The sequence below is a fragment of the Onychostruthus taczanowskii genome, unplaced genomic scaffold (genome assembly GCF_017590055.1).
Source record: "Onychostruthus taczanowskii isolate IOZ18803 unplaced genomic scaffold, ASM1759005v1 scaffold31, whole genome shotgun sequence".
NCBI lineage: Eukaryota > Metazoa > Chordata > Aves > Passeriformes > Passeridae > Onychostruthus > Onychostruthus taczanowskii.
The window spans coordinates 7,979,864-8,001,526 of NW_024500461.1; the positions used below are offsets into that span (position 1 = coordinate 7,979,864).

The 21,663-nt window shown below is 36.5% G+C and overlaps 1 protein-coding gene across 1 annotated transcript in view; it reads right to left on the minus strand.

Annotated features, from left to right (window-relative positions):
- The window catches only part of ANKS1B (ankyrin repeat and sterile alpha motif domain containing 1B), a 406,509-nt gene that overhangs the window by 171,912 nt on the left and 212,934 nt on the right, over positions 1-21,663 (minus strand). Inside the window, exon 15 of the mRNA XM_041409745.1 lies at positions 15,907-16,013. Coding sequence (XP_041265679.1) covers positions 15,907-16,013 — 107 coding nt within the window. The remainder of the gene's footprint in view (positions 1-15,906; positions 16,014-21,663) is intronic.

The following is a 21,663-nucleotide window of genomic DNA, read 5'->3' on the forward strand; positions in this document are numbered from 1 at the left end:
TCCTGTGTCCAGTTCTGGCCCCTTCACTACAGGAAAGACCTGGAGACTGGAGGGCAGTGGAGCTGGGGAAGGGGCTGGAACACAAGTCTGATGAAGAGCAGCTGAGGAAGCTGGGGGTGTTCAGCCTGGAGAAAAGGTGGCTCCAGGGGGACCTTATCACTCTCTACAACCACATGAAAGGAGGCCAGCCGTGTGGGAGTCAGTCTCTTCTGTGTTACAAGAAATGGGACAAGAGGAAATGGTCTCAGCTTGCACTAGGGGAGGTTTAGATTGTATATGAGGAAAAATTCCTTCATTGGAAGGATTGTCAAGCATTGGAACAGAGTGCCCAAGGAAGTGGATGAGTCGTAATCCCTGGAGGTATTTAGAAGATTCATGGATGTGGCACTCAGGAACATCATTTTGCAGTGGACTTGAAAGTGCTGGGGTAATGCTTGTACCTGATGATCTTGAGTCTTTTCCAAACTAAATGATTGTAACAGAATCATAATCACAGACTGGTTTGGGTCAGAAGGAATCTCCAAACATCATCTAGTTCCTGTCATGGGCAGGGACAATATTCATGTTGCTCAAAATCCCTTCCATCTTGATGAATGAGCCCAAAGAATGAGAGAAACACATTCCATATATGCTAACCTTATCTAAACAGAAAAGGCTCAATTTTGGAAAACAACTGGGTAGCCACTGATATGTAAGAAGTGCACTCTGGAGTGATTCACTACATTTTTTTGTATTTCTTTTTCAATTCCTGACTACATATTTCTAATATTACACAGCATCATTTCATGTAGCATGGTCTAGCTACATCATGGATAATGCAGCAATTGTCACCCAGAACCTATGAAAAAAAAAAAGTAAGTGGCTACCACTTTGTAGCTGTTGACTGGATCTCATACAAAATATTAACTACATGGGCTTCAAAATAGTTTGCCCACAAATTTTAAGTATCTTGCCATTGAACAGTTACATTCATAATTCCAAAACCTAAAAATAAACAAGCAGATCAAAAAAATAAACAAATGCAAAATCAGATTTCTGGTTGTGTAAGCCAGATAGCAAGTTGCCTATTTTCTGTCCATTTTTTTCCTTCATGTCTGTTTCTTTTTTCCTGTGCAACTTATTCCCAGCACACATATTTTAAGAAACAGTTCTAATATTGTGACCTTTCTTTCTGTACACATTCTCTGCTTTATTTACACCTTTTCACTCTTTTGCAAATGTTCTTGTATTGTTTATCTCAGATACAACACAAAAGCAGTAATTAGACAATAACAGTTGTGTGTTTTTGACCGATACCTGAGTAGTTAGAAGATACAAATACTCACACAAGATGTCATTTTTACACCAGTCCATAAATTAGTTGCATAACTAATGGCAGACATAATGTCTTATTACCAGTGAATATAAGGAAAAGAAAAACCCATCTGAAGAAGCTTTTTCAGAGGAATGGACTATGTAATTTGTGTTCAGCTGAAGCAAGTACTGGCTGTGAAACCTAAAGCCACATATTGGTCTCATACACCTAGTCCTAGCACCTTGACATAGCCCTCTGAACTCTCCATCCTGCCTAGCAAACAGTATTTGCCTTCAAGAGTCTTTTCTATAAAGGTAAGCTTCTTCTGCTTTTTGTCCAAGGGGCTGATTGTACTTCCCATGACATACTGCATTTTCTTAAAAATCTGAATTAACATATTCAAAACTGATAAGGGGACAGCTTGATGTACTCTTAGAATAATGTTAACTGCACACAGAATAATTCAGTTGCAAAACACTATGGAAGGATTCTGCAACATTGCTACACAGCTGATTTTCAAGGTGGTGGGATATCTACTGTCAAAATCTGTTAATCTGGCACTCTAGTACCTCTTTCCCTCAGTCACAAAGAAACCTTCATGCAAGCCAGTCCACCTTTTCTGGCACCCCTCTTCCTGATGCTGTTGTGATGAGTGTTTCCACCAATCCCTTTCTATACAAGGATACTGCATTTGACAAATAACTAGGGATCCTTTGGGGCCTCCTCCTATGCTAACTCAAGACAAGTGGTTTACTGGCATTTTTACACATTGCTCCATGAGCTAGCCTTTTCTAACTTAATTTTTCTCAGGGGCAGTAAAAAACTCCTAATAGTTTGGCGAACACTTGTACGTTTCCCTTGTGCCTCGTGCCTGTGGTATTTGGTCCACACACACCAGTGCTATCCACAAATTGCACAATACAACAGTATGCTCCTTATCTGGTGAGACAAGATTGTGGGACACTGTGACTTCACCTGATGTAATTTCTAGATTTCAGTACAGCTTCCTAAAAGGAACAGTCACTTCAATGAATAAAACAGACAAAACAGGAGTTACTAATCCCCACTACACATTACAGGAATGTCAAGAAGCTACAAAATGCCAGACTGCAGATTGTTCAACACTGGCTAACTACCCTTCGCCCCAGGTTACATATCCCACATGGCACCAAACACACACTATAATTACATTTCTGAATAATCCAAGAATTCAGTACAGGAGGATGGATTGCACTTGGAAAATAAGTGAGCTGTTATTTCTTCTTTTAGCCTTTATCATTCTCTGTGTGGGTCCATATCTTATATATAGTTTCCCATTGAAGACCTCACCAGTGAATGACTCACTTTCTTCAGACTTTTTTTAGACATTCATTGAATTAATATTAGACAGCTCCAAACAATGACTTAATGTATTTTATAAGACTCCATCAAAGCAAGGTGGCAATTTAATACCCATTATGCAGATAAAGAATTAAAGTAGAAAAAAATTGGGGCTAGAATTAAAAAAAATTATATTACAATATATTAGTTCTCAATGCATAAATGCAGAGATTGCTTTCTTCCATTTCAGTAAGTACTATCTACGTATGTATTCAAGGGACAACTGTTGTTATATTCAGTTTTAGCTCTGAGCACTCATACTTCAACAAATCAAAATCTGCTCCTTCCCTTCGCCATGTGTATTAAAGGATTTTGAGTGAAACAGTTCTGTCAGATAAGTTTATCATAATTTGTAGCTAGCTGTCCAGGCAATTAAGAAGCCTGAGATACCCTGGAAAATGGAAAAATCTGAGTAACATGGAACTACAGATCATGCTGGAAAGCATGGCCAACTCTCTGCAAGAACTCATCTTAAGCCCATATAAGGAAGTCAGTTTTCACTCAGCACCAACTCTGCTGGGTTTGAGGTGCGAGTGACAAGAACATCACTGTGACAACCATTCAGTTAAATGTCCCCCTGCTTTTCAAATCAAGTAAAAATGCTTTAGGTCAGTAAAAGAACATGGATGTGAAGCAGACATCTTCTGTCACCCTCTTTGTTTTCAGTTAGTTCATCTCCTTTTTTCTTCTCCTTCCCATCTTCTCTTCCTTCCTTGGTCCCACCCTCCTTTGATTTTGAGACCAAAGAAAAGAAATATGGTAATTTCTACTTAGGAAAGAGGATATGGAGAAAAGGAGGACATAGGCAGCACAAGAAGAGTCCAGCCTGCAGGAATGGTGAGGAGAAAGAGATCTCGGAAACCAAATGAATTTTGGAGGAAAGGGTCAGATGTAGAGAATCCCAGAAAGGAAAAGTGGCAACCAGGCAGAAAGTAAAAGTGGCACCCAGGCAGCTCCAGGGGTGACAAGAGAAATGTTAAGAAACTGTTTCTGCCATGAGTTTGGTTTATGGAATAAAATGCATGACTTAAAGATTGAAATAATTATAAATTACATTTAGGAAGATCATACACACACTCAAAAAATGTTCCTGATTAATTAAAAAAATTTAAATTAACTATTAAATACTTGTTTTGCTATTCTGTACTATTTTGAGCTTAAGTCCAACCCTTGCAACTGATTTTATTCAGAACTGAACTGAAGGTACTCAATGAGATTCCTCAGGTAATCTGGCTACCTCTGACTCCTTCCTGAGAGAGTGTTCTTCCCAAATAAAGGTACTTAGAAATCTTGATGTCAAATGTTAGACACAAGCAGATAATTATCCACAAGATAGCTCAAAATACACAGATATTTCTATCCCAGGATCCTCTCTTGATTTCCTATATGTAGGCCAGCAAAGTTATGTAATTTCCTTCAGCCAGATAAGGGAATAGAGAGAGGCATTTTCTCCAAACTCGTAATTCAAATCAAAAGCTGACCTCAAAGAAGACACTTAGATATATTGTCCTATGGATTCTCCATGGACCAGGCTGTTTCTGCATCTCCTAGCAAGTATTTTCTTTATTCTCTTTTCTCCTGAGTCTCCATTTCTTATTTTTGAAGAATGAGGCAAATCAGAATGCTTTTTAAACAAACATATATTTGAAGCAGAGTTAGGAGATAGAGGGAAATCAACCATACAAGCAGTGAGAGCAGAATTTTCTGACAAAAAGCTTGATATTATTGAGAGTCATAGATTTGTTGGTATGCTTGTTCCTTGGTATAATATCCACTCTTGCTGCATAAAGTTATTTTTCTGAGCAGAAAGCAAAGATCTACTATTTCTATAGGCAATAAAAAAGTACTTAAAAATCAGAATGTCAGGAAATAAAAAGCTCACGGACAGAATAGACACATTTCCAAATTCCAAGGGAGATGGAAAACAAAACAAAATAACTTGCATTGTCAATTTGTAATTCCTTTCCGGCAACAAGAGGGACGCCTAGGGAGCTCAGAGAAGCTAACATGGCTATAATTTTCATACTATATTTAAAAATGGATCAAGGCTAAAAACCAACACAGTTGTGCAATCTTTTATCCCAATGCAGCATAGCAGCTAAGAACTGCTATTTCTTTTTAAGTGCCATCTTAACTTACTTCAAGAAGTGGCCTTTCTACGTGATTAAAAGGGGAGCTGTTTGGAGAGAACAAACCTCAAAAAGTGAAAAAACTGGGAAACAGTTCTGAATAGTTCTGAAGAACAGAAGCTATCAATCATTTCAGAGATTGAAGAGCTGTAACCAGCTGCAACAAATAACACACTTTTTCTTAGTGTAAGCTGTAAGACACCAGTGAATAACATACGGGTTTTTTCCCCTTCTTTCTGACTGCAAAGGGGAATAGCGCACAGAGGGGCCACGCTTTGCTAATTTTTGGCTGCTAAGTAGGCATTCACAGAAAAAGCCATTTGAGATTTATATTAGAAGGCTATTTGATAGGTATTTATGCAGTGTATTTTTATTAATTATTATTATTCTAGTTTTTAATGTTTATTCACTTCTATTTCCAGTAACCTAACCCCCCACTTCTGTCACCTGGACAAATACTTCATCTTTTATATCTCAAAACTTCCATCTAGGTCTACACTTTGGACCAAAAAAAATTTCAAACAATTATTATCTAATCAAAGACTTCCAACACAAATCTAGAGCAGGTATGGTACATTTTGCAAATTAACTCATTTTTGTTCCCTTCAATAATGTTACTAAAGCATTCAATTTCCAATAATTTAATAAAATACTGGGTAAGATAAGAGTAATAAACATCTGAAATATGAGCTTTCAGTTAAGTCAAGGGTTGCATTTGCAACAAGTGCATGTGCCTTCAATTTCATCAGTACTAGCCACTCTAAAGTAAATACAGTGTATTGCTGTACGAAGATTTAATCCCACATGCACAATAATCGAGGTTTAATGGAAAAGATACAGAATAGAACATGTTCCATAGTGAACAAAATACTTGAAATGTTTAATGTAGAGTTTTAAAGACTACAGAAGTAAATTATTTGGGGATTAAAGCAGCATTTGTATTTCTTGCTTTGCTGAAAATATATTTCAGTCTGGATTGGGCTAAGAACAAGATCAGAGAACAGGTGTGAATTTCATGTGTACTTACAATGAACAAAAGCTTTCTGTTAATTCAACCAATTATGCATATGTGGAATAAAATCATAGTTTAGACACAGCAGCTTGCTTTGTCTACACTGGGACTTTGCCTTACTTTCAGCAGATTTAAGAATCTATATTTTGTCCTGTGCAAAGTTTCTTATAACTGAGCTTGTGCTTTGACCCATGTGAAGCACTTTTTGGAGGTGACTTCTGATGCACAGTTCTCAGCTTCTGAAAAATTGTGACAAAAGTGTTTCTAACTGCATATACTTATTTTCAATTGTCTAAAGTTATAACCTGAAGTACTATAATTTTGTGTTTCCTAACTCTTTATAACCCAGTTTCTAAAGTGCAAATGCATGCTCAGATATATAGGTATTTTTTTCTAATGTTTCAGATGAACAACACTACACAAATGTACATCACTTCTGAATGAGAAAAGAAGGCAGTTTAGGGGTCTCATTATTGTTTTAAATGAGTACTGGTCTCAGGTTATAAAATTCTAGCAATGTAGCATTAGAAAAATAACAAAAGGTTTTATTTTAACTGATAGTTATTTGAAGTCTGTGCCTCTGCTTACTCAAACCTCAGTATCATTAATAAGAAAGGAATTTTGAGCAGAAAAAATTAGTAAAGAAACTGTTGACTGAAGACTCTATCATAAGGCTTGTGAATGTGAGGGGTGAACTGAGGTCACCTAGGTACCGTAACTCTCCAGGTCTTTATTTCTAATAATGCGGAATATTTAATTGTAATGAATTACCTTTTTGTGTAATATGTGTATGCACAAACCTGAGTGTGTGTGTGTGTGTGAACAAACGGAATGGACAGCATGGTGATAAAGGTTACATGGGTGTCATGCCAAGGTTAAAACAGATGCTGGGTTGTTGATACCATAAACAAGGAAAAAAAATGACCAATATGTGAGAAAACAAAAGATTTTCAAACTGAAGGACAGTAAATTTAGATACCCAGGAAATTCAGAAGCAGTCAGGCAAACTGTACCTGGAATGGCTTGCTTGCATGGCCATTCTGGTACATCACTCTAAAACAGCTTTTAAAAGATAGCTATAGTTTTAAAAGCAAAATTAAGCTTGTCTCCCTTGTGGAAATTTTAGTGGCTTCTGACAGAAAATAATTTCTCATCAAAATGATGCGGGGCACAATGTGTTGTACAGTACATCTGTTTCTTTACTGATTCCCTTTAAATAGTTCATCTCCCAACTGCTGAGTTACTTCATTTAGCTTTTTTCTCTTCCCATTACATCCCATTGCAGCATTCTGTATACTTCCCCATTTTCCCTCCATCAGAGTCAGCACTAATGACAGTAATTTTCTGTTGCCAGTAACACCACCATACATTTCCCCCTTGATTTAGGCAAAGGTTGTATGGTGAATAGTTGAAAACAAATAGCCCAGGGGATTGGAAATCTATGCTGAGGAAGAATCTTGTGATCTGACATACATATTAGTACTACATCTATATTTTAGTTGCCCTCTAATAATTTATTCATTCTCCAGAAGTTCTCAAAAATGATTGCTAAATGATTTGGTATTTTCTCATCAGTTTCTTAGAACTCTTCATCAAGCATCACCTAACCTAGATGATTCAGATATTCTAATTAACCAAGTACTCTTCTGTCTGTTTGCAATATGATTATTCTCACTCTTTCTCTTCCTCCAATTTCTCAGTGGTCTTCATTAATACTGTACTTGACTAATTGTTATATTTTCTCCTTAATGCAAAACTAAAATGAATTTTATCTGATTCCAGCTGTGGTTGTAGCTTTTCAAATAGTTCTTTTTGGTATAACATATTGATAAAAATTTATCTGAATGTATTCTACTCAAACAGTTAATGACATTGCATTTTCTCTCCTATTTCTTTTTTCCGTTTTGTAGTTTGATTATTTATCTGCTCTTTCACAATGCATTCTTTCTTTATCTTATATTGTTTCTATTTTTTAATCAGCATTAATATTTGTTCATATAACTACCCAAGCTTTTCTTACCTCATCCGGTCTTCCTTCAAAAAGGACAACATGCCCAAGAATCACATTTATTTTCAGCTATCTCTTTGTAGTCATTAATCTTTCCCTGAAAACTCCTTCAGAGTCCTACCATGCCATTATCTGTAATCAAGCCACCCTACTGCTCTGTCCTTTAATGTAGTCAGGGAAGTCTGTCATTGTTTGACATTTATCTACTGCTCCAGATTGCATTTAATTGCTTCCTGTTGGACAATGTTGTTCTAATCCAGTAATACACACAACTGTATACTAAGTTTGCTTTGAGAATTTATTTCATTCTATTTTTTTTTTTTATTTAATTTTATCAAAAAGTATTCCCGTATGGAATAACCATGATTAAGCTGTAACTCCTTATTGCAAACAGGACATTAGTTTTAAAACTGTAAATAGAACTAAAAACTGATTGTCCTGTGAATCTTCAGCTTTCTTCCCTGAAGCATAAAACCTCTTAGATTTTTTGCCTTTCTTAATCTTTAAATTTTCTGTTCCTTTAAGCAATGTTTATATCTTGTCAAGTTTTCCATAACTTTCATCATTTATCAAGAACATCATCATACACATCACTCTATACACAAACATTTCTAATTCTTGAAGATTTACCATTGTCCCTTTCGGTCAACATAATCAGCAGGAAGGTTTTGGCCTTAAATAAATAGATAGCAAGAATGTTTTACTAGCATTGCACCTGTTATTTTGTGAGTTACTAAAACATCATGTTTCATTCTGCTTATTAGAGTTTTCATCCACTTTATCAAATTAGCTTTCAGATTAAATACTTGTGACTAGTTTATCATAAAATTACATTTAGGGCCAATAGAAAATTCCTTACATATGTAGTCTCAAAATACAGCTCATCAGTATTTGTACACCAAAATGAGGCCACCCTCTGCACTAGGCAGGCTTCTAGCTTAAATGCACTGTTTAACATTAACATTTAACATATTGTTAGAACAGATGGGATGGATTCCAGTCCTGGTGTGTCGTATTCACAGATATATACCATGAAATAGTATAACTGTTAGTGGTGACTGTACATGTGATGTACATCACATCAACATCTGGATTTAGCCCTTTGTTCCCAGGGAGGGTATGACTGAGCTGAATACACTGCTGTGTACCTTGGACAAGTTCTTTCTTCTAAGACTGAGCTTAGCAAAATAGCAAATACACACCAAGTGTCACTAACCTGAATGGCAGAAGTGATGCAAAGATATTCCAATCAAGATACTGGCACCTGGATTGTTGACCAGGAATGCAGCCCAAAGTCCTGTCTTCCTGCCTGGTATGTACAACCTTGTGTGGAACAACCTTTAATTGAAGATGGCCGAATATTCCAGAACAACCAGAGAAACCCTCACCTAAAGGTTAACTTAGCAGAATGTAGCATACAGTCAGATGGACCCATCCCTGATTATACCTTCAAAATACAATTGCTGAGACAGGTTTAGATGAAAACATACTACCTCTGACTCTCAAGGGATCCATCATACCCAGGATGCCTTAATGAAGCCAACAGTCTGTTTGGAGGTGTGTTCCTTATGAATCAACCATTCAAGTGAAATACGCAAAAACTTTGCCTCCCTGTTGAGCAATCATTACTGCCACAACTTTCATAAAGTCCTTTATCTAGTGCAGGATCAGTCCCCAGCACACACACATTACATACCTAGATATAAAAGCATGAAGCAGATTCCTCTAAACTCCCTTCCCACTGGGGAATGAGCATTACCTCTCCACAGCTGCATGCACTCACACAGGATGATGCCAACTTGCCAGAGACCTCAAGAGAGAATGACAGTGCAAGCTATTATTTACACATGCAATACTGGGTAGTACATTAATAAGACCTTCTGTCTCTTGACTAGCTTGAGGAATGCCATGACAGAAGCATTAACAGCAGCATGTGGAATGGGATTATTTGTTAGACTTGCTGCTGTTGTAGGATGACAGGCACAATCTTCAACTCTGGCACCCACCTGAGCTCTGATTTGCAGTTCCTATAGTAAGAATTCCTACTAGGATGAAAAAGATCTTGAAGCCTCAGGGCTAGATTTTCTGAGGGAGGAGAAAAAGCTCTAATAAAAATAATTTGTGTTTTGTTTTCAGTGAACTCTGTATGGATTCTAGCCCAAACTGAACCATCATAAATTTTGTGTCTACATTATAGCTTAAGGAGATCTAGTACAAAACCATCAATAGAGCTTAGACAGTGGTTCAGTTGATCAGATGAATCTACTTTAATTTATCCTCAAATAACTACCCTAATGGTTATTCAGCCACCCAGCTAAATTGCATTCTGTGCTCCATTGGCTTTAATGTCTGATTAGGTGCTTCACTTAGTCACCCAGAGAAATGAATTTAGAGCCATCTGAGGTGCTGCAAATGTACATTGCCTGGAATCTGATTGAAACTCCAGACAGGCATTGCTATTTTATAGATCCTGTACTGTAAAGTCCAAGCCTACACAGATGTCCCAGACATCTCAGTTTCAATATGAGGGCAACTGAACTGAGTCCTAAACATTTACTGATGTGTAAATAGACATGTAATTGTTTATATTTGAACCTTAAGTCTGTCTCATTCTCTTTGAACTAACGGGAAAGGTGGCCTGCTTGAGGACCTACAGGTGCAAAAGTTACTGGGGTGAAGGAAAGGAAGACTCAGAAGACACCAGAATGACACAGTCACTTTACTCATGCAAAAAAAAAAAAAAAAAAAAAAAAAAAAACACCAAAACCCAATGCTACACTGATACTGAGAGGAGCTCTGCATTTTTACTGTTAAGTTCTATAGGTCTGTCATGAAACTAAAAGCAAGTCCTGGGTATGACAGTGAGGCCTTGATACGGGGACCAAAATTTGTGGTTCCAGGAATACATTCTAAGATTTTATTAGATGTGTAGTAAATCTTAAACCACAGCTTATTCCAGCATCAGTGGGACTCTGCTAAAAGTATGGCTTGCTGTATATCACCAACTTATCAACAGCCAGTTTTAAGGTTGCATTAAGCAGTTCCTTATTTCTGGGTAAACTACACACAGACAATGTCCTCTAAATCTTGTTAGGGTCCAGATGATGCATGAATATCCCAATAAGTCCCAGCAGTAGTCATTATGGGCCTGGAGAACCAATAGCCTGGATGATGCAGAGGTTGACCAGCTTGTTAGGAGTTGGCTTCTGCAAGTCACCAAGATCACTAAAGACTAGAACCCTTGTCTAAAATTGGCCTGTTTTTCATCACCAGACACATGGTCAATTTAAGAAAGGTGTTGGCAGATTGATGGACTCTTTTTTAGCTTTCATCTAATGCCTAAATCATCAATCCCTGCTCTAAATATTTTTGGTGAAAAGACCTGGTGGTCTCCACAAATGCAGGACTTGGAGCTAACGTACATAGAGATTTTCTTTGAGGTGCGTTTCCCTCTAAGGAAATAAAATTGCTTCTGTCCTCTATATTTGATACAGAGTTTAAGATCCTCAAAAGAGATTAAAAGCAAGAACTACTGTGTATTCCAGAGGAGCAATTCCCAGGAATGTCACCTGAGAGTAGAGAGTCTTCAGATAACCTTCAGCTAATCAACCTCCAGAACTAGTGAAAAAATGAAAAAAAAAGAAACAAAGAAAGAAAGAGACAGGAAGGGAGAAAGAAAAGCCAAAACTTAACTCACAACTACATCCAAAGCAGTCAGCTAAGAAGAATTGAGAAGGTAGACCATGTCTAGCAGTGAGAAACCTAGTAAATACTTTTGTAGGTAAGTTCACAGGATGAATACAAATACAGAAAATTATTAGAAGGTAAAGAAATGCATATGAAAATAAGTGGAAACTCAAGACATCTATGTTCAGTTTCTAGACATGTCACAAACTCTGTGTAATTTAAGATTAATTTCAGCTGCCATCAGCACTGAACAGCTGTCTGAGAAGCTCGGTGATATCACACCTGAACTTGATAATCATGAAGGGCCTGGTTGTCTCTGGTCCTCAGCAACATTTGTCAACCTTGCCTAGATCTCCTGGGCTCCCTATGGTATTTCAGTTGGTACTAGACACCCACACTTAAGCAACTGACTTGATCTGTTAAACATTATGTCAACAGGCATGTTGAGAATTAGTGCCTTTTGTATCAAATGTATAAGAGTTTTAAATCCCATTCTGCAGTGACTCTATGTCTCAGCTTCCCAACAGTGGAAAAGAGAGAATTAAAACAACCCAAACCACTTATGCAAAACTTAGACCATAAGGCAATGCAAGCTACATAAGTACTCAGAGTGGTAGAGACGCATGTCTTTTAAAAGCAGCTATGAAAGCCTAGAGTGTAATGCAAATATTAACTGTTGATAGTGAACAATATTTTAGAATGCCAAAGATATAATAAAATGCTTCATATTTTTCTGTTAACTCACTTTGAATGCTGGTCCATGTTTCTGATATAGTGTGTTTTATCAATCTTTTAAAGAGATCTTTCTTTCATCAAACTGCAATAATAAGCAATAAAACTTCAGAATATCTTAAATGATTATGACAGTATACAAATAGATAGTCCTTATATACAGTCCTTAATCAGAACTGGTCCCCACTGGGCAGTGATTTGATTGAACTGTTTTTATCTCTGTGAATCCAGAACGGAGTCTTGGATGAAGTTTCACAGTTGTAGAAAACTGCATGAGAGCTTTTAGTAACCTCACACATTTATATATTTACATCTGTTTCTCTGCAAGTCAAGTTTTTTTTTCTCAGCATACTAAGCGATGTAGGCCTGCAAGTCTGCATAAAATTATAGTTTGTCCCAGGGACATCTATTGCACCTATGCATCAAAAAGATGCATAAGTTTTGTTATTGTTTATATCTAATTCATATACTGTGATTTATGGCTGATTTAATTGTTTTCTTGCACTTTGGAATTGGTTTACCCGTGAAGTAGCCTTCACATTATGAAACTGCAGTATCATCTGCATCTTCAAATACAGAGTATCTGCACAAAGTCACTACAAATTTCTACATCTGAAGGATACTGCAGCCTATTACACAACAAATTATCAAAGTTAATGATGATTGTGTATCCATACACATATTCAGGAACATGTGAACCAAGACCTGGGACTGAATCTGCCTTGGGCCTACTAAAAATGATGGAAGTGTCATTCCTGCATGACCCTAACAGTGGGTAGGAGCTGCACTTGCTATGGGCACAAACATGCTGTAAGTAGAATTAAAATATTTCATGAAAAACCACTAATTTTTTTAATACTATGTTTCGATGCATTTTAAAAACATATATATTGACAAAGTACTGAAAAATATTTATATTGTAAAGTTAATAGGAATCCAGCTGTTTCTTCATATAAAGTACACACACTTCAGGTAAGATAAACAAATTTTCGTCATTCTAACCACAGTCTAGTGAATAACTTTCCTAATGCCCAAGGGAGACTAAAGACAAGGAGTTAATTTCCATGATCTAATGAATTATTAACCATGAAATCTTTTTATCAGAAAATCACCTTTTTATTAAAATGCTAATTTAATTAATGGAATTTTGCTGTTGAGAATAGTATATATGCGATATATTTGTTCTCAGATGTACATTATTCCATGGACATTAATTATAACATTGTGATATTCCCTCTTCTGTTCTGAACAGCTAGTAAGACCTGTACTACTAAATCATACTTAATAGGAGTGTGATGGTTGTTGCTTAGGCAACAGAATGAATAAATGCAGGTCAGACTGTGCTTCCAGAAAAAACAAAAGCAGGAATATTTTACAGAATGAATAAGAAATATGTCTTAACTGATTTTTACTGCATTGAACTATTAGATCCCTTCAATGTAAAGCAGCTAACCTATCTGAAACATTTCAGTTAATAAGATTTTAAACTCTAGTTTAATATGTAAAATGCAGTAATAAAGGTAAAGCTGTTCTGTCATATTAAGGAAGAATACAACATACTAAGTTTGGAATAATCTGATTTTTTCTCTTAGCATAGCAGGTGTTTCTCCTCTCATTTTCCTATATACTTTTTAAGTTTAATTTTCCCTTTAATATGGGCTGGGATGAAAAAGAGCTTTTAAAACACTTGTTTAAATCTTTCAAGAGAGGCTTTTCTTACATAATGCAGGTGTAATCAAAGGAGTGATATAAAAAGAAATCAATGGTTTATTTCCAATAAAATATAGGAAATATTTGATTTCTGGTACAGACAAAAACTTAAAAAGCATGATGAATGGTGAAATCAATAAATTGGAAATTACAAAACTACTGAAATTATAAATTTTTTTATTACTACACAATTTCACAGCTCTTTTGTTGTTATTGGATTTATGAGTCTAATCTTCCATTCAATGCATGCTACCTCAGCTAATATTAAGAGTAATTATGTATTTCAACGGTAATATATCAGAAAAGGCTTAGAATTACCAGAAAACACTGGATAACAGAGAAGTATGCAAGCAAAAGTTAATCTGCCTGATACATTAGAAGTTTGACTTGCATACTGCATAACAAAATCTTGTCAGTAATTTGTATGTTTACATAAGTACAGTAATAAGAGATGCAGGAAAGTCATATAAATTCCCCAAGACCATGGTTCAGGCCCCTCCAGAGCCAGGGTATGACTGAAAAGCCCTCCAGGGCAGTTATTTCACTTCTCTGGTGCTCAGAATTTACCTGTGGTAGGTGTACCCCTCTGCATTTGTTATGCCACCTAAAACCTCTTGTGAACCATTTCCTTTTGTAACCTCCTTAAGACCAAATGATCACCTACTTATGTAACTAATGCTACAACATGTATAAGAATATGCAGTTACATTTTGGGAAACTGCAGCATGATACACTTTTTTTTTTCCATCCCTATATTGCTGAGCTGACAGCACAGCTTTGTTTTAAAGAATATTTAAAGGTACAGATTACAATGATTTTTACTGATCTAAGTAAATGATCACATGGTAGCCTTTTAAAAACAGGAAGAAATGTCTACACTATTGTAATGTGGAAATGGCAGAGATATGTCTCTTAATTTTTTGATCACTAGTCCAAAGGCATACAATGACGTTGGCAAAATAATGTAAAGAGGAAGGACACAACCCATGTGATGATTTTACAGATATAATATTCATGCCATTTCACTTCTGTTTCTTATATTGCAGATGGAAGTTAGGAAAAGTTAGAATTGTTCCAATATATACATGGATACTTCAAATATATTTTAAAGATATTTTAAAATATGTTTTAAGACCTGATACTTTTTAAGAAAGGCACTCAGGATTTTTGGAAGAGGCTCAAGTAGGAGGAATACTGAAGCAGGTGGAAAAGTGATTATATAACAGCTTTACAAGTAAGCTTCTCTCTTTACTGTCAATATTCATTTCAGTGGAAAGTTTCTGCATGACAGGTCTGTTACTTTACACCACATGGTGATATTGTAAATCCTGACCTAACTAAAATTTCAATAAATGCCTAGAGTTAAAACATAAAAATGGAACAATTAATAGGAATGCATTACTTTTTCTCTCCGGGCATAAGTTTCAACAAGTGAATCCCACAGCCTGATTACCTAAGATGCAAAAATATTTAACCGAGACATCCAGAATTACTTGCAGAGAGAGCACACTCCATTAAATAATTTTCTGTTATTAAAATACCTCTCAAGGCAAGAATGGCATTGCATGTTCTTTAATTATCATTACAAGTTAATGATGAAAGAAAAGTAAGAATGTGATGCACTGCAGAAAGGGGTGTTTGCAGCTTTTTCATACTATGAAAATCCTGCAATGGATTTTTCTGCTTTAATCGGAGGATTTATGAGGGAGAGAAAGAACATTAATACTCAGTTTTTATTTTACCAAATTTCAGGCTAGACTCTTTTGTAATGTGTACAGTATGGAAGTTTATAAAAAGGCAGTTTATATACAATTCAGCTGCACATAGGAAAGTGAAACACTAAACAGATCTTAGTGCAATGCAGAATAGCTCTAAGGTTTTACGAGCACATACGAGACAGACAAAAAAGGCAGCTACAGTGTATATACACAGCTATGCACGGAAGATTTCTTACCATGAATTGCACATTGTCAAATCCATTAGCCAGCAAGTGGTTTTCATACTGAGGTAGCCCAATATTTTCCAACCATTGTCCCACTGTCTGGACAGGGCATCGGGGTCCTGTAGGAGGGTGAAGAGGGAGGCGTTTAAGCAACGAATAACCATCCACTGGATAATAGCGGTAGTCCTGGGCTGAGAGGTGGCATTGCCACATTGTGTTCCTGGAAAAGTTGGTATCAAACGAGCCCGCCAGCTTGACAGATTAATGTTTTCAGCAAACAGAAAAGTCAGAAGTAAAACATAGTTTTCAGGGCAGAATATAACGTAAGGTCTGATCGCAGCTCTACATTTCTTGGTTATTAATCTTTACTACAGACCAGTACGTCATACAGTAGAGGAAAAAAAAAAAAGGCATATCAAGCTGTCAGCTAAGCTGCTCTCCGTTATATGTGATTGTTGGAATACTCCACAATGAGCAATGCACTGCCAGCAGCAAGAATTCTTTTTATCAAGTACTCCTACACTCATCAGTATGCAGCTCCATGCTTCTTGCTCCCCCTCGCTCGCTCCCCTTCATTACCCAGCCTAGGCTACACCTCGCATTTTCAATAATAGCCATCAGATAAGGCAGATTTTTTTTTTGTCTGCAAGCTGTAAGCCTGCTGCTGCTGCTTCCTCCTACACACCCATCCAAGCGTCAATCTTGAATGATGAGAGCAGTCAAAACAAATGCAGAAAATAGCAAGATTCAAAAGCAACCTAGAGCACTTAAATCTGAATAGAATCTTCATACCAGTTACGCTTTACATATCTATTTGTTGTAGATTTTTACATTTCACAAGACATTAAGGAACACAGTACTTAAAGCATAGCCCATAGCATGGTTTACTATGCCTTCCCTTTTCCCCTTTTAATGTAAGATAGGTAGTGGTCTGCATCTCTGCTTATATAATAGAAAAACCCTTTAATGAATCAATAATGAATATATTTCACAGTTTCTCTCGTGTAGTACAGCAAAAGACATAAAAAAGGCACAACAATTTTAGTCAAAGTAATTAGATTATCTGCATGATTTCTTCAACTGTAAAATTTAAGACAAAATAAAACCTTCATACCCACATATAATAATTCAAATTGAAAAGGTCACTATTTCAAATGAAAAATTAAAGAATAAAATTGTAAGTTTATATCCTTTCTTACAAAAATGTGAATGATAGCAAGTAGACATAAGATTTGCATGATTTCTGGAGAGGATTTAAATTTTAACTACAACTGGAAAAAAAAAGATTATGAATTTTAAATGAGCGGAAAATTCATTTTCTGCATAAGAAACCAAATACTTCATGATGTATTTTATATCTACATTTCATCTTTGAGACAGTTTCTCTCGAGGTGGAAATATTTTATTCCTTTGTTCTGAAAGGACTGTTTACTAAACTTATGTTTTTCATAACCATATGAAAGGACTTAGCAAAAAAAGGCAGGAAACAGGTATATTCAGGGTAGAATTCTAGAAGGAATCCTGTCAGTGGTGCTCCATTTATTGAGCAAATTAATTACTTTTTTGTTTTTCTTATCTATTGTGAATCTTGAGCAATGACCATCTCAAAGGAGGAATGTAATTCCAGGCATGAGGAAATTATAGATATTTGTCAAGGCTATAATATGGAACTGATAGTACTATGGCAGATAAGTGTTTCATAGAAAACCAAACCTACAGTCTGACCAACACATCATAATACAACGTCTCTTCCAGTGCCACACAGAAGGTCCCTGAGCAGTTGCAGAACAGATTCTAAATAAATAGAATTAACAATATTTTAAGAGTTTCAACTCCAATCTGACTAGTCCTTGGACTAAAACTGGATGACCTTTCACTCTGATATTGCTGCCTGGATTTGTGAAACATCTCATGCAAACTGAAGACCATAATAATTTTGTAGAATAATTTTACTTGAGCATAGAATATCTTTCATGAAGTTGGAAAGTTGCTTAAGGTCTCTTATAAGATCTTCTGCTATTCCAGGTATTCTTACTGACTTGATAAATTTAGTACACAAAGTGTGAAAGGTTCATTATGTCTTTAAAAAGAATACTGAACACTCACCAGGCACTGGTAAATCTGCAGTTGCCAAAGAAACTTTTAAGAGTTTTCTCATTGCTAAATGTACTTCAAATAAATGAATGAATGATTAATTTCTTCTCAGAGAAAGTAGGTATGCCAAACTGAAAGGAAATCTAGGTCTGACTGAGCTAGAAATGCATTTGTTCACATATGTCTGCAAATCATTCCCATTTTGAAAAGTTTTCTCCACTATTAATGAATATCTTTGTGTATAGATGGATCAGAATCCCTTCAGGATAGTGCCCAGGCATGAAGAAGGGTAGGCTATGCTGAGCTGAGATATAAGGGACTTCCCCCGAGTAGGCAAATTCAAAAGGCTGGGAAGATCTTCAGAGGGAAAACTGAGAAGAAAGTTATCTTAAATAAGATGAGAATTCTACCCTTTCTGATTTTTTCTCAGTTGATTGAGAATTAATAAACTTCTTTTAAAAGGATTCCTGATTCTGTCTTCCCCTTTCCTCTGTAAGCAGAAAAATTGATATCAGAAAGAGATCTAGTGAAGCATAATCCCTTTGAATAGATTATGCATGACTGGGTCCTGTACTTCCTATAAATGCAGAGACACAAATGTCTCTGCATTGTGTTCCCCAACACCAAAAATTTGCTGCCCACAAAAAGGCATGCACAATAATCAATATATTAGTTTCATGGTCGAACTGCTTCTTCCTTACCTTACTATAAACAGCATGGAAGCTATGCTGCCAGTGATGAGTGCTTGGCTCAATGCCTAGCAACAGTGTAGGCAAAATTCAGTTGCTGAGTGGCTCCCCAGACACATTTCCTGATGTAGCTGTTGGTACTGTGTCTAACTGTCTCCATGGCTCCAGCCCTGGATGATTATAGCACTGCTGGTCCCACTGTGCACTCTCTCCAACTCTGTCCTTTGCCAGTATAACTACGAGTCTGAACCCATCAACACAACATAAGGTTGCTCAGTGAGGGGAAACAGTCAGCTTGCTGCCTAGTCCTCACCCCTGATTATTGTTTCATTGCTAAAGTATCCTGTTATCTACAAGGCTTTTCTTCCCTCCTGCTTCCACCAAAGTTTATAGCAAGGCAAAGGCAGGCACAGAACAGAGCCAGGACTGTTTGGATTAGGGAACTTGCAGCTCTTTAAGATCTCCAGATCTTTGGCCAGTTCAGGGGTGTTACCTCAGGGGTTTGCTTGGGCAGTTTTTCTGAGCCAGTGCAATGGGAACCTGGAGCAGATGCTCCTGCTTTGAGACTAAAAGACTGTCTCTTGGTTTTTTTAAGTCTATGACTCAGTGCCAGCCCCACCAGTGTCCTGCTGCAGGCAGTGCCTACACTTTGCCTATGCCTAAAGCTGGGGCTGACGTTGAAAACGCCATGCAGGCTGTATGAGATGGTCTCACCTCAATGCATTTACACACCACTGTGCTGTCCTGTGATTTCAAACGACATAAATTCCATGATAATCCTTCTGTGATACCACAATCAAAAAAGATGCACCCATTCCTACATGGGAAAACTGACACTTAAGTTTCTTACAGAGATAGCAGTACTTGGCTCTTTCTTCACCAAGGCAACAGAAGAAGCACACTGAAGTGATGTCTGCAAGAAAGATGCCATCTGGTATGCTATACGATAATTTCTACAAGACATCTTGTTCCCAGTGGGATTCAGAATATGTTTATTATGGGGTTTGGAATGGACTGAATCGTTGATATCAGAGGGCACATGATTTCAAACATGTTGTAAGGTAGATCTGCTCTAAATGCTAAGTAATTTAAGGGCCTCTCAATTTTATTTTTTCTACTGTGAACAATATGAATTTTTCTTGATTTTTCTCCATTTTTCTTTACTGAGAAGAATCATTATGAACAGACTATTTTAAACAATTCTTTTTTGATACATAAATACCTGTTAAACATTGCTAAACCTAAACACTTCTGGTCCTAGGGAAACTAAAAGTGGAGGATTTTAGTAGTGACTAGTAGTGAACAAAAAATTTCTGAGTAGAGAATATGAAAGAATGAATCATTTAGGTAAGCTGTCAGGTAAGTTTAGCAAAGCTGGAAAAGAAATTGATGCTAGAGTAAGTACCGAAAGCTTTTTTTTTTTTTTTTAATTAAAGCTTTCAGCCTTGTATAAAGCTAAATGGGATATAATTTTTATATTTATGATCTCAGCCACTAAAAAAGTTACCTGTCTACATTGTGACAGCAGTTAGCATGGCAGGGTGTTCTAGTGAATAAACTAACCTAATGCATGTATCCCTGAGAGGAGATAAGGATAGCTAGGAACAGGATGTTGTAGAAAAAGTACACCAAACATCCAGCAGACTACTACAATTAAAGTTTATTATGGGAGAAGCATCCTAGGTTACGAGAAAGGTATCCAGGATTCTGGTTTATCTCATGCATTTCAGTTATATTATAAGGCAACTCCAATAGCTTAGAGATTTTAAATTCTCTTTTTTTCATAAAACTCTGAAAAAAATGGATGCCTTGCATAAAATCTATAAATTCTGTCAGTAGCCTGGCTATCTGGATGATGATGGTACTGTGGATGATAATATTTGGTGATGCTGAATATTTATCTGAAAGTGCTTTTAGAGATATTTTTTTGTGGCATATACAGAAACAAAACAAAATTAACAGGGACAGCTTGAATTTAAGTAACACTATCTAGTATCTATGATCTAAAGGTTACATTCCATTGCTTCTGTGTGGCTCAGAACTCACAAAAACAGCTCTCAGATCACAGCTAATCAAGCTAATGGAAAAACCCTCAGTGACTAGGAAAAATCATCCTCACAGCTCTTTTCTGGTTTTTATACCAATATTGACTATAACTCTACATTACCACTGTGTAAGTGCTGTATCTTTAATAACTGTAACCTCAAAGTCAACAAGGAAAATTCATTTTACTTGACAGATGATTTGTCAGCAGTGACCTGTACTTTGTGAAACACACTGGCCCTTCTACACTCTTGCATTCCTGACTGTTGATGTATTATTTACCCAGGAAGAGCTCTGTCAAAGCACTCCACTGTATCATAAAACATACATTTATCACAGACACTTCAAAGTTAGAATATTTTTCATGTTCAGTTGATTGCTTTGACAACTTTAATTTAGCCTCCTTCAGAATGCATGCTGTTCAGTCAATGAGGAGCAGATCTTATTGGAAAATTAAAATACCTGTTTTCTAGAGCACAGCCACTGGACTAGGACTCATTTCTGTTCAACAATGTCATGACCATAATGCAGGGAAATATCTATCTATCTATCTATCTATCTATCTATCTATCTACCTACCTATCTATCGTCCATCCATCCATCCATCCATCCATCCATTTGGTAAGATACATCACCATGCAGCAAGACTGCTTGAGATATAGTTAGTCTTTCCAGATTTTGATTTTCTATTTAAAATTAATAGATTTTGGGGAAAATTCTTTTTCTAAAGACATTGGGGTAATCAAATATATAAATTGTATAGTATTGTAACAACTCCATGCACAGCTTCAGTCAGATGTATGTCCTTGGCTTACAGAACAAAAATACAAGATGCAGCCTACTGAATCACAAGGAATGACTTAAGAACAGATGGATGTTTTACTGCAAGACCACAGGATCAACTGCATTGGATCAGAGCACAGCTTCATCTAGCTTCATCATT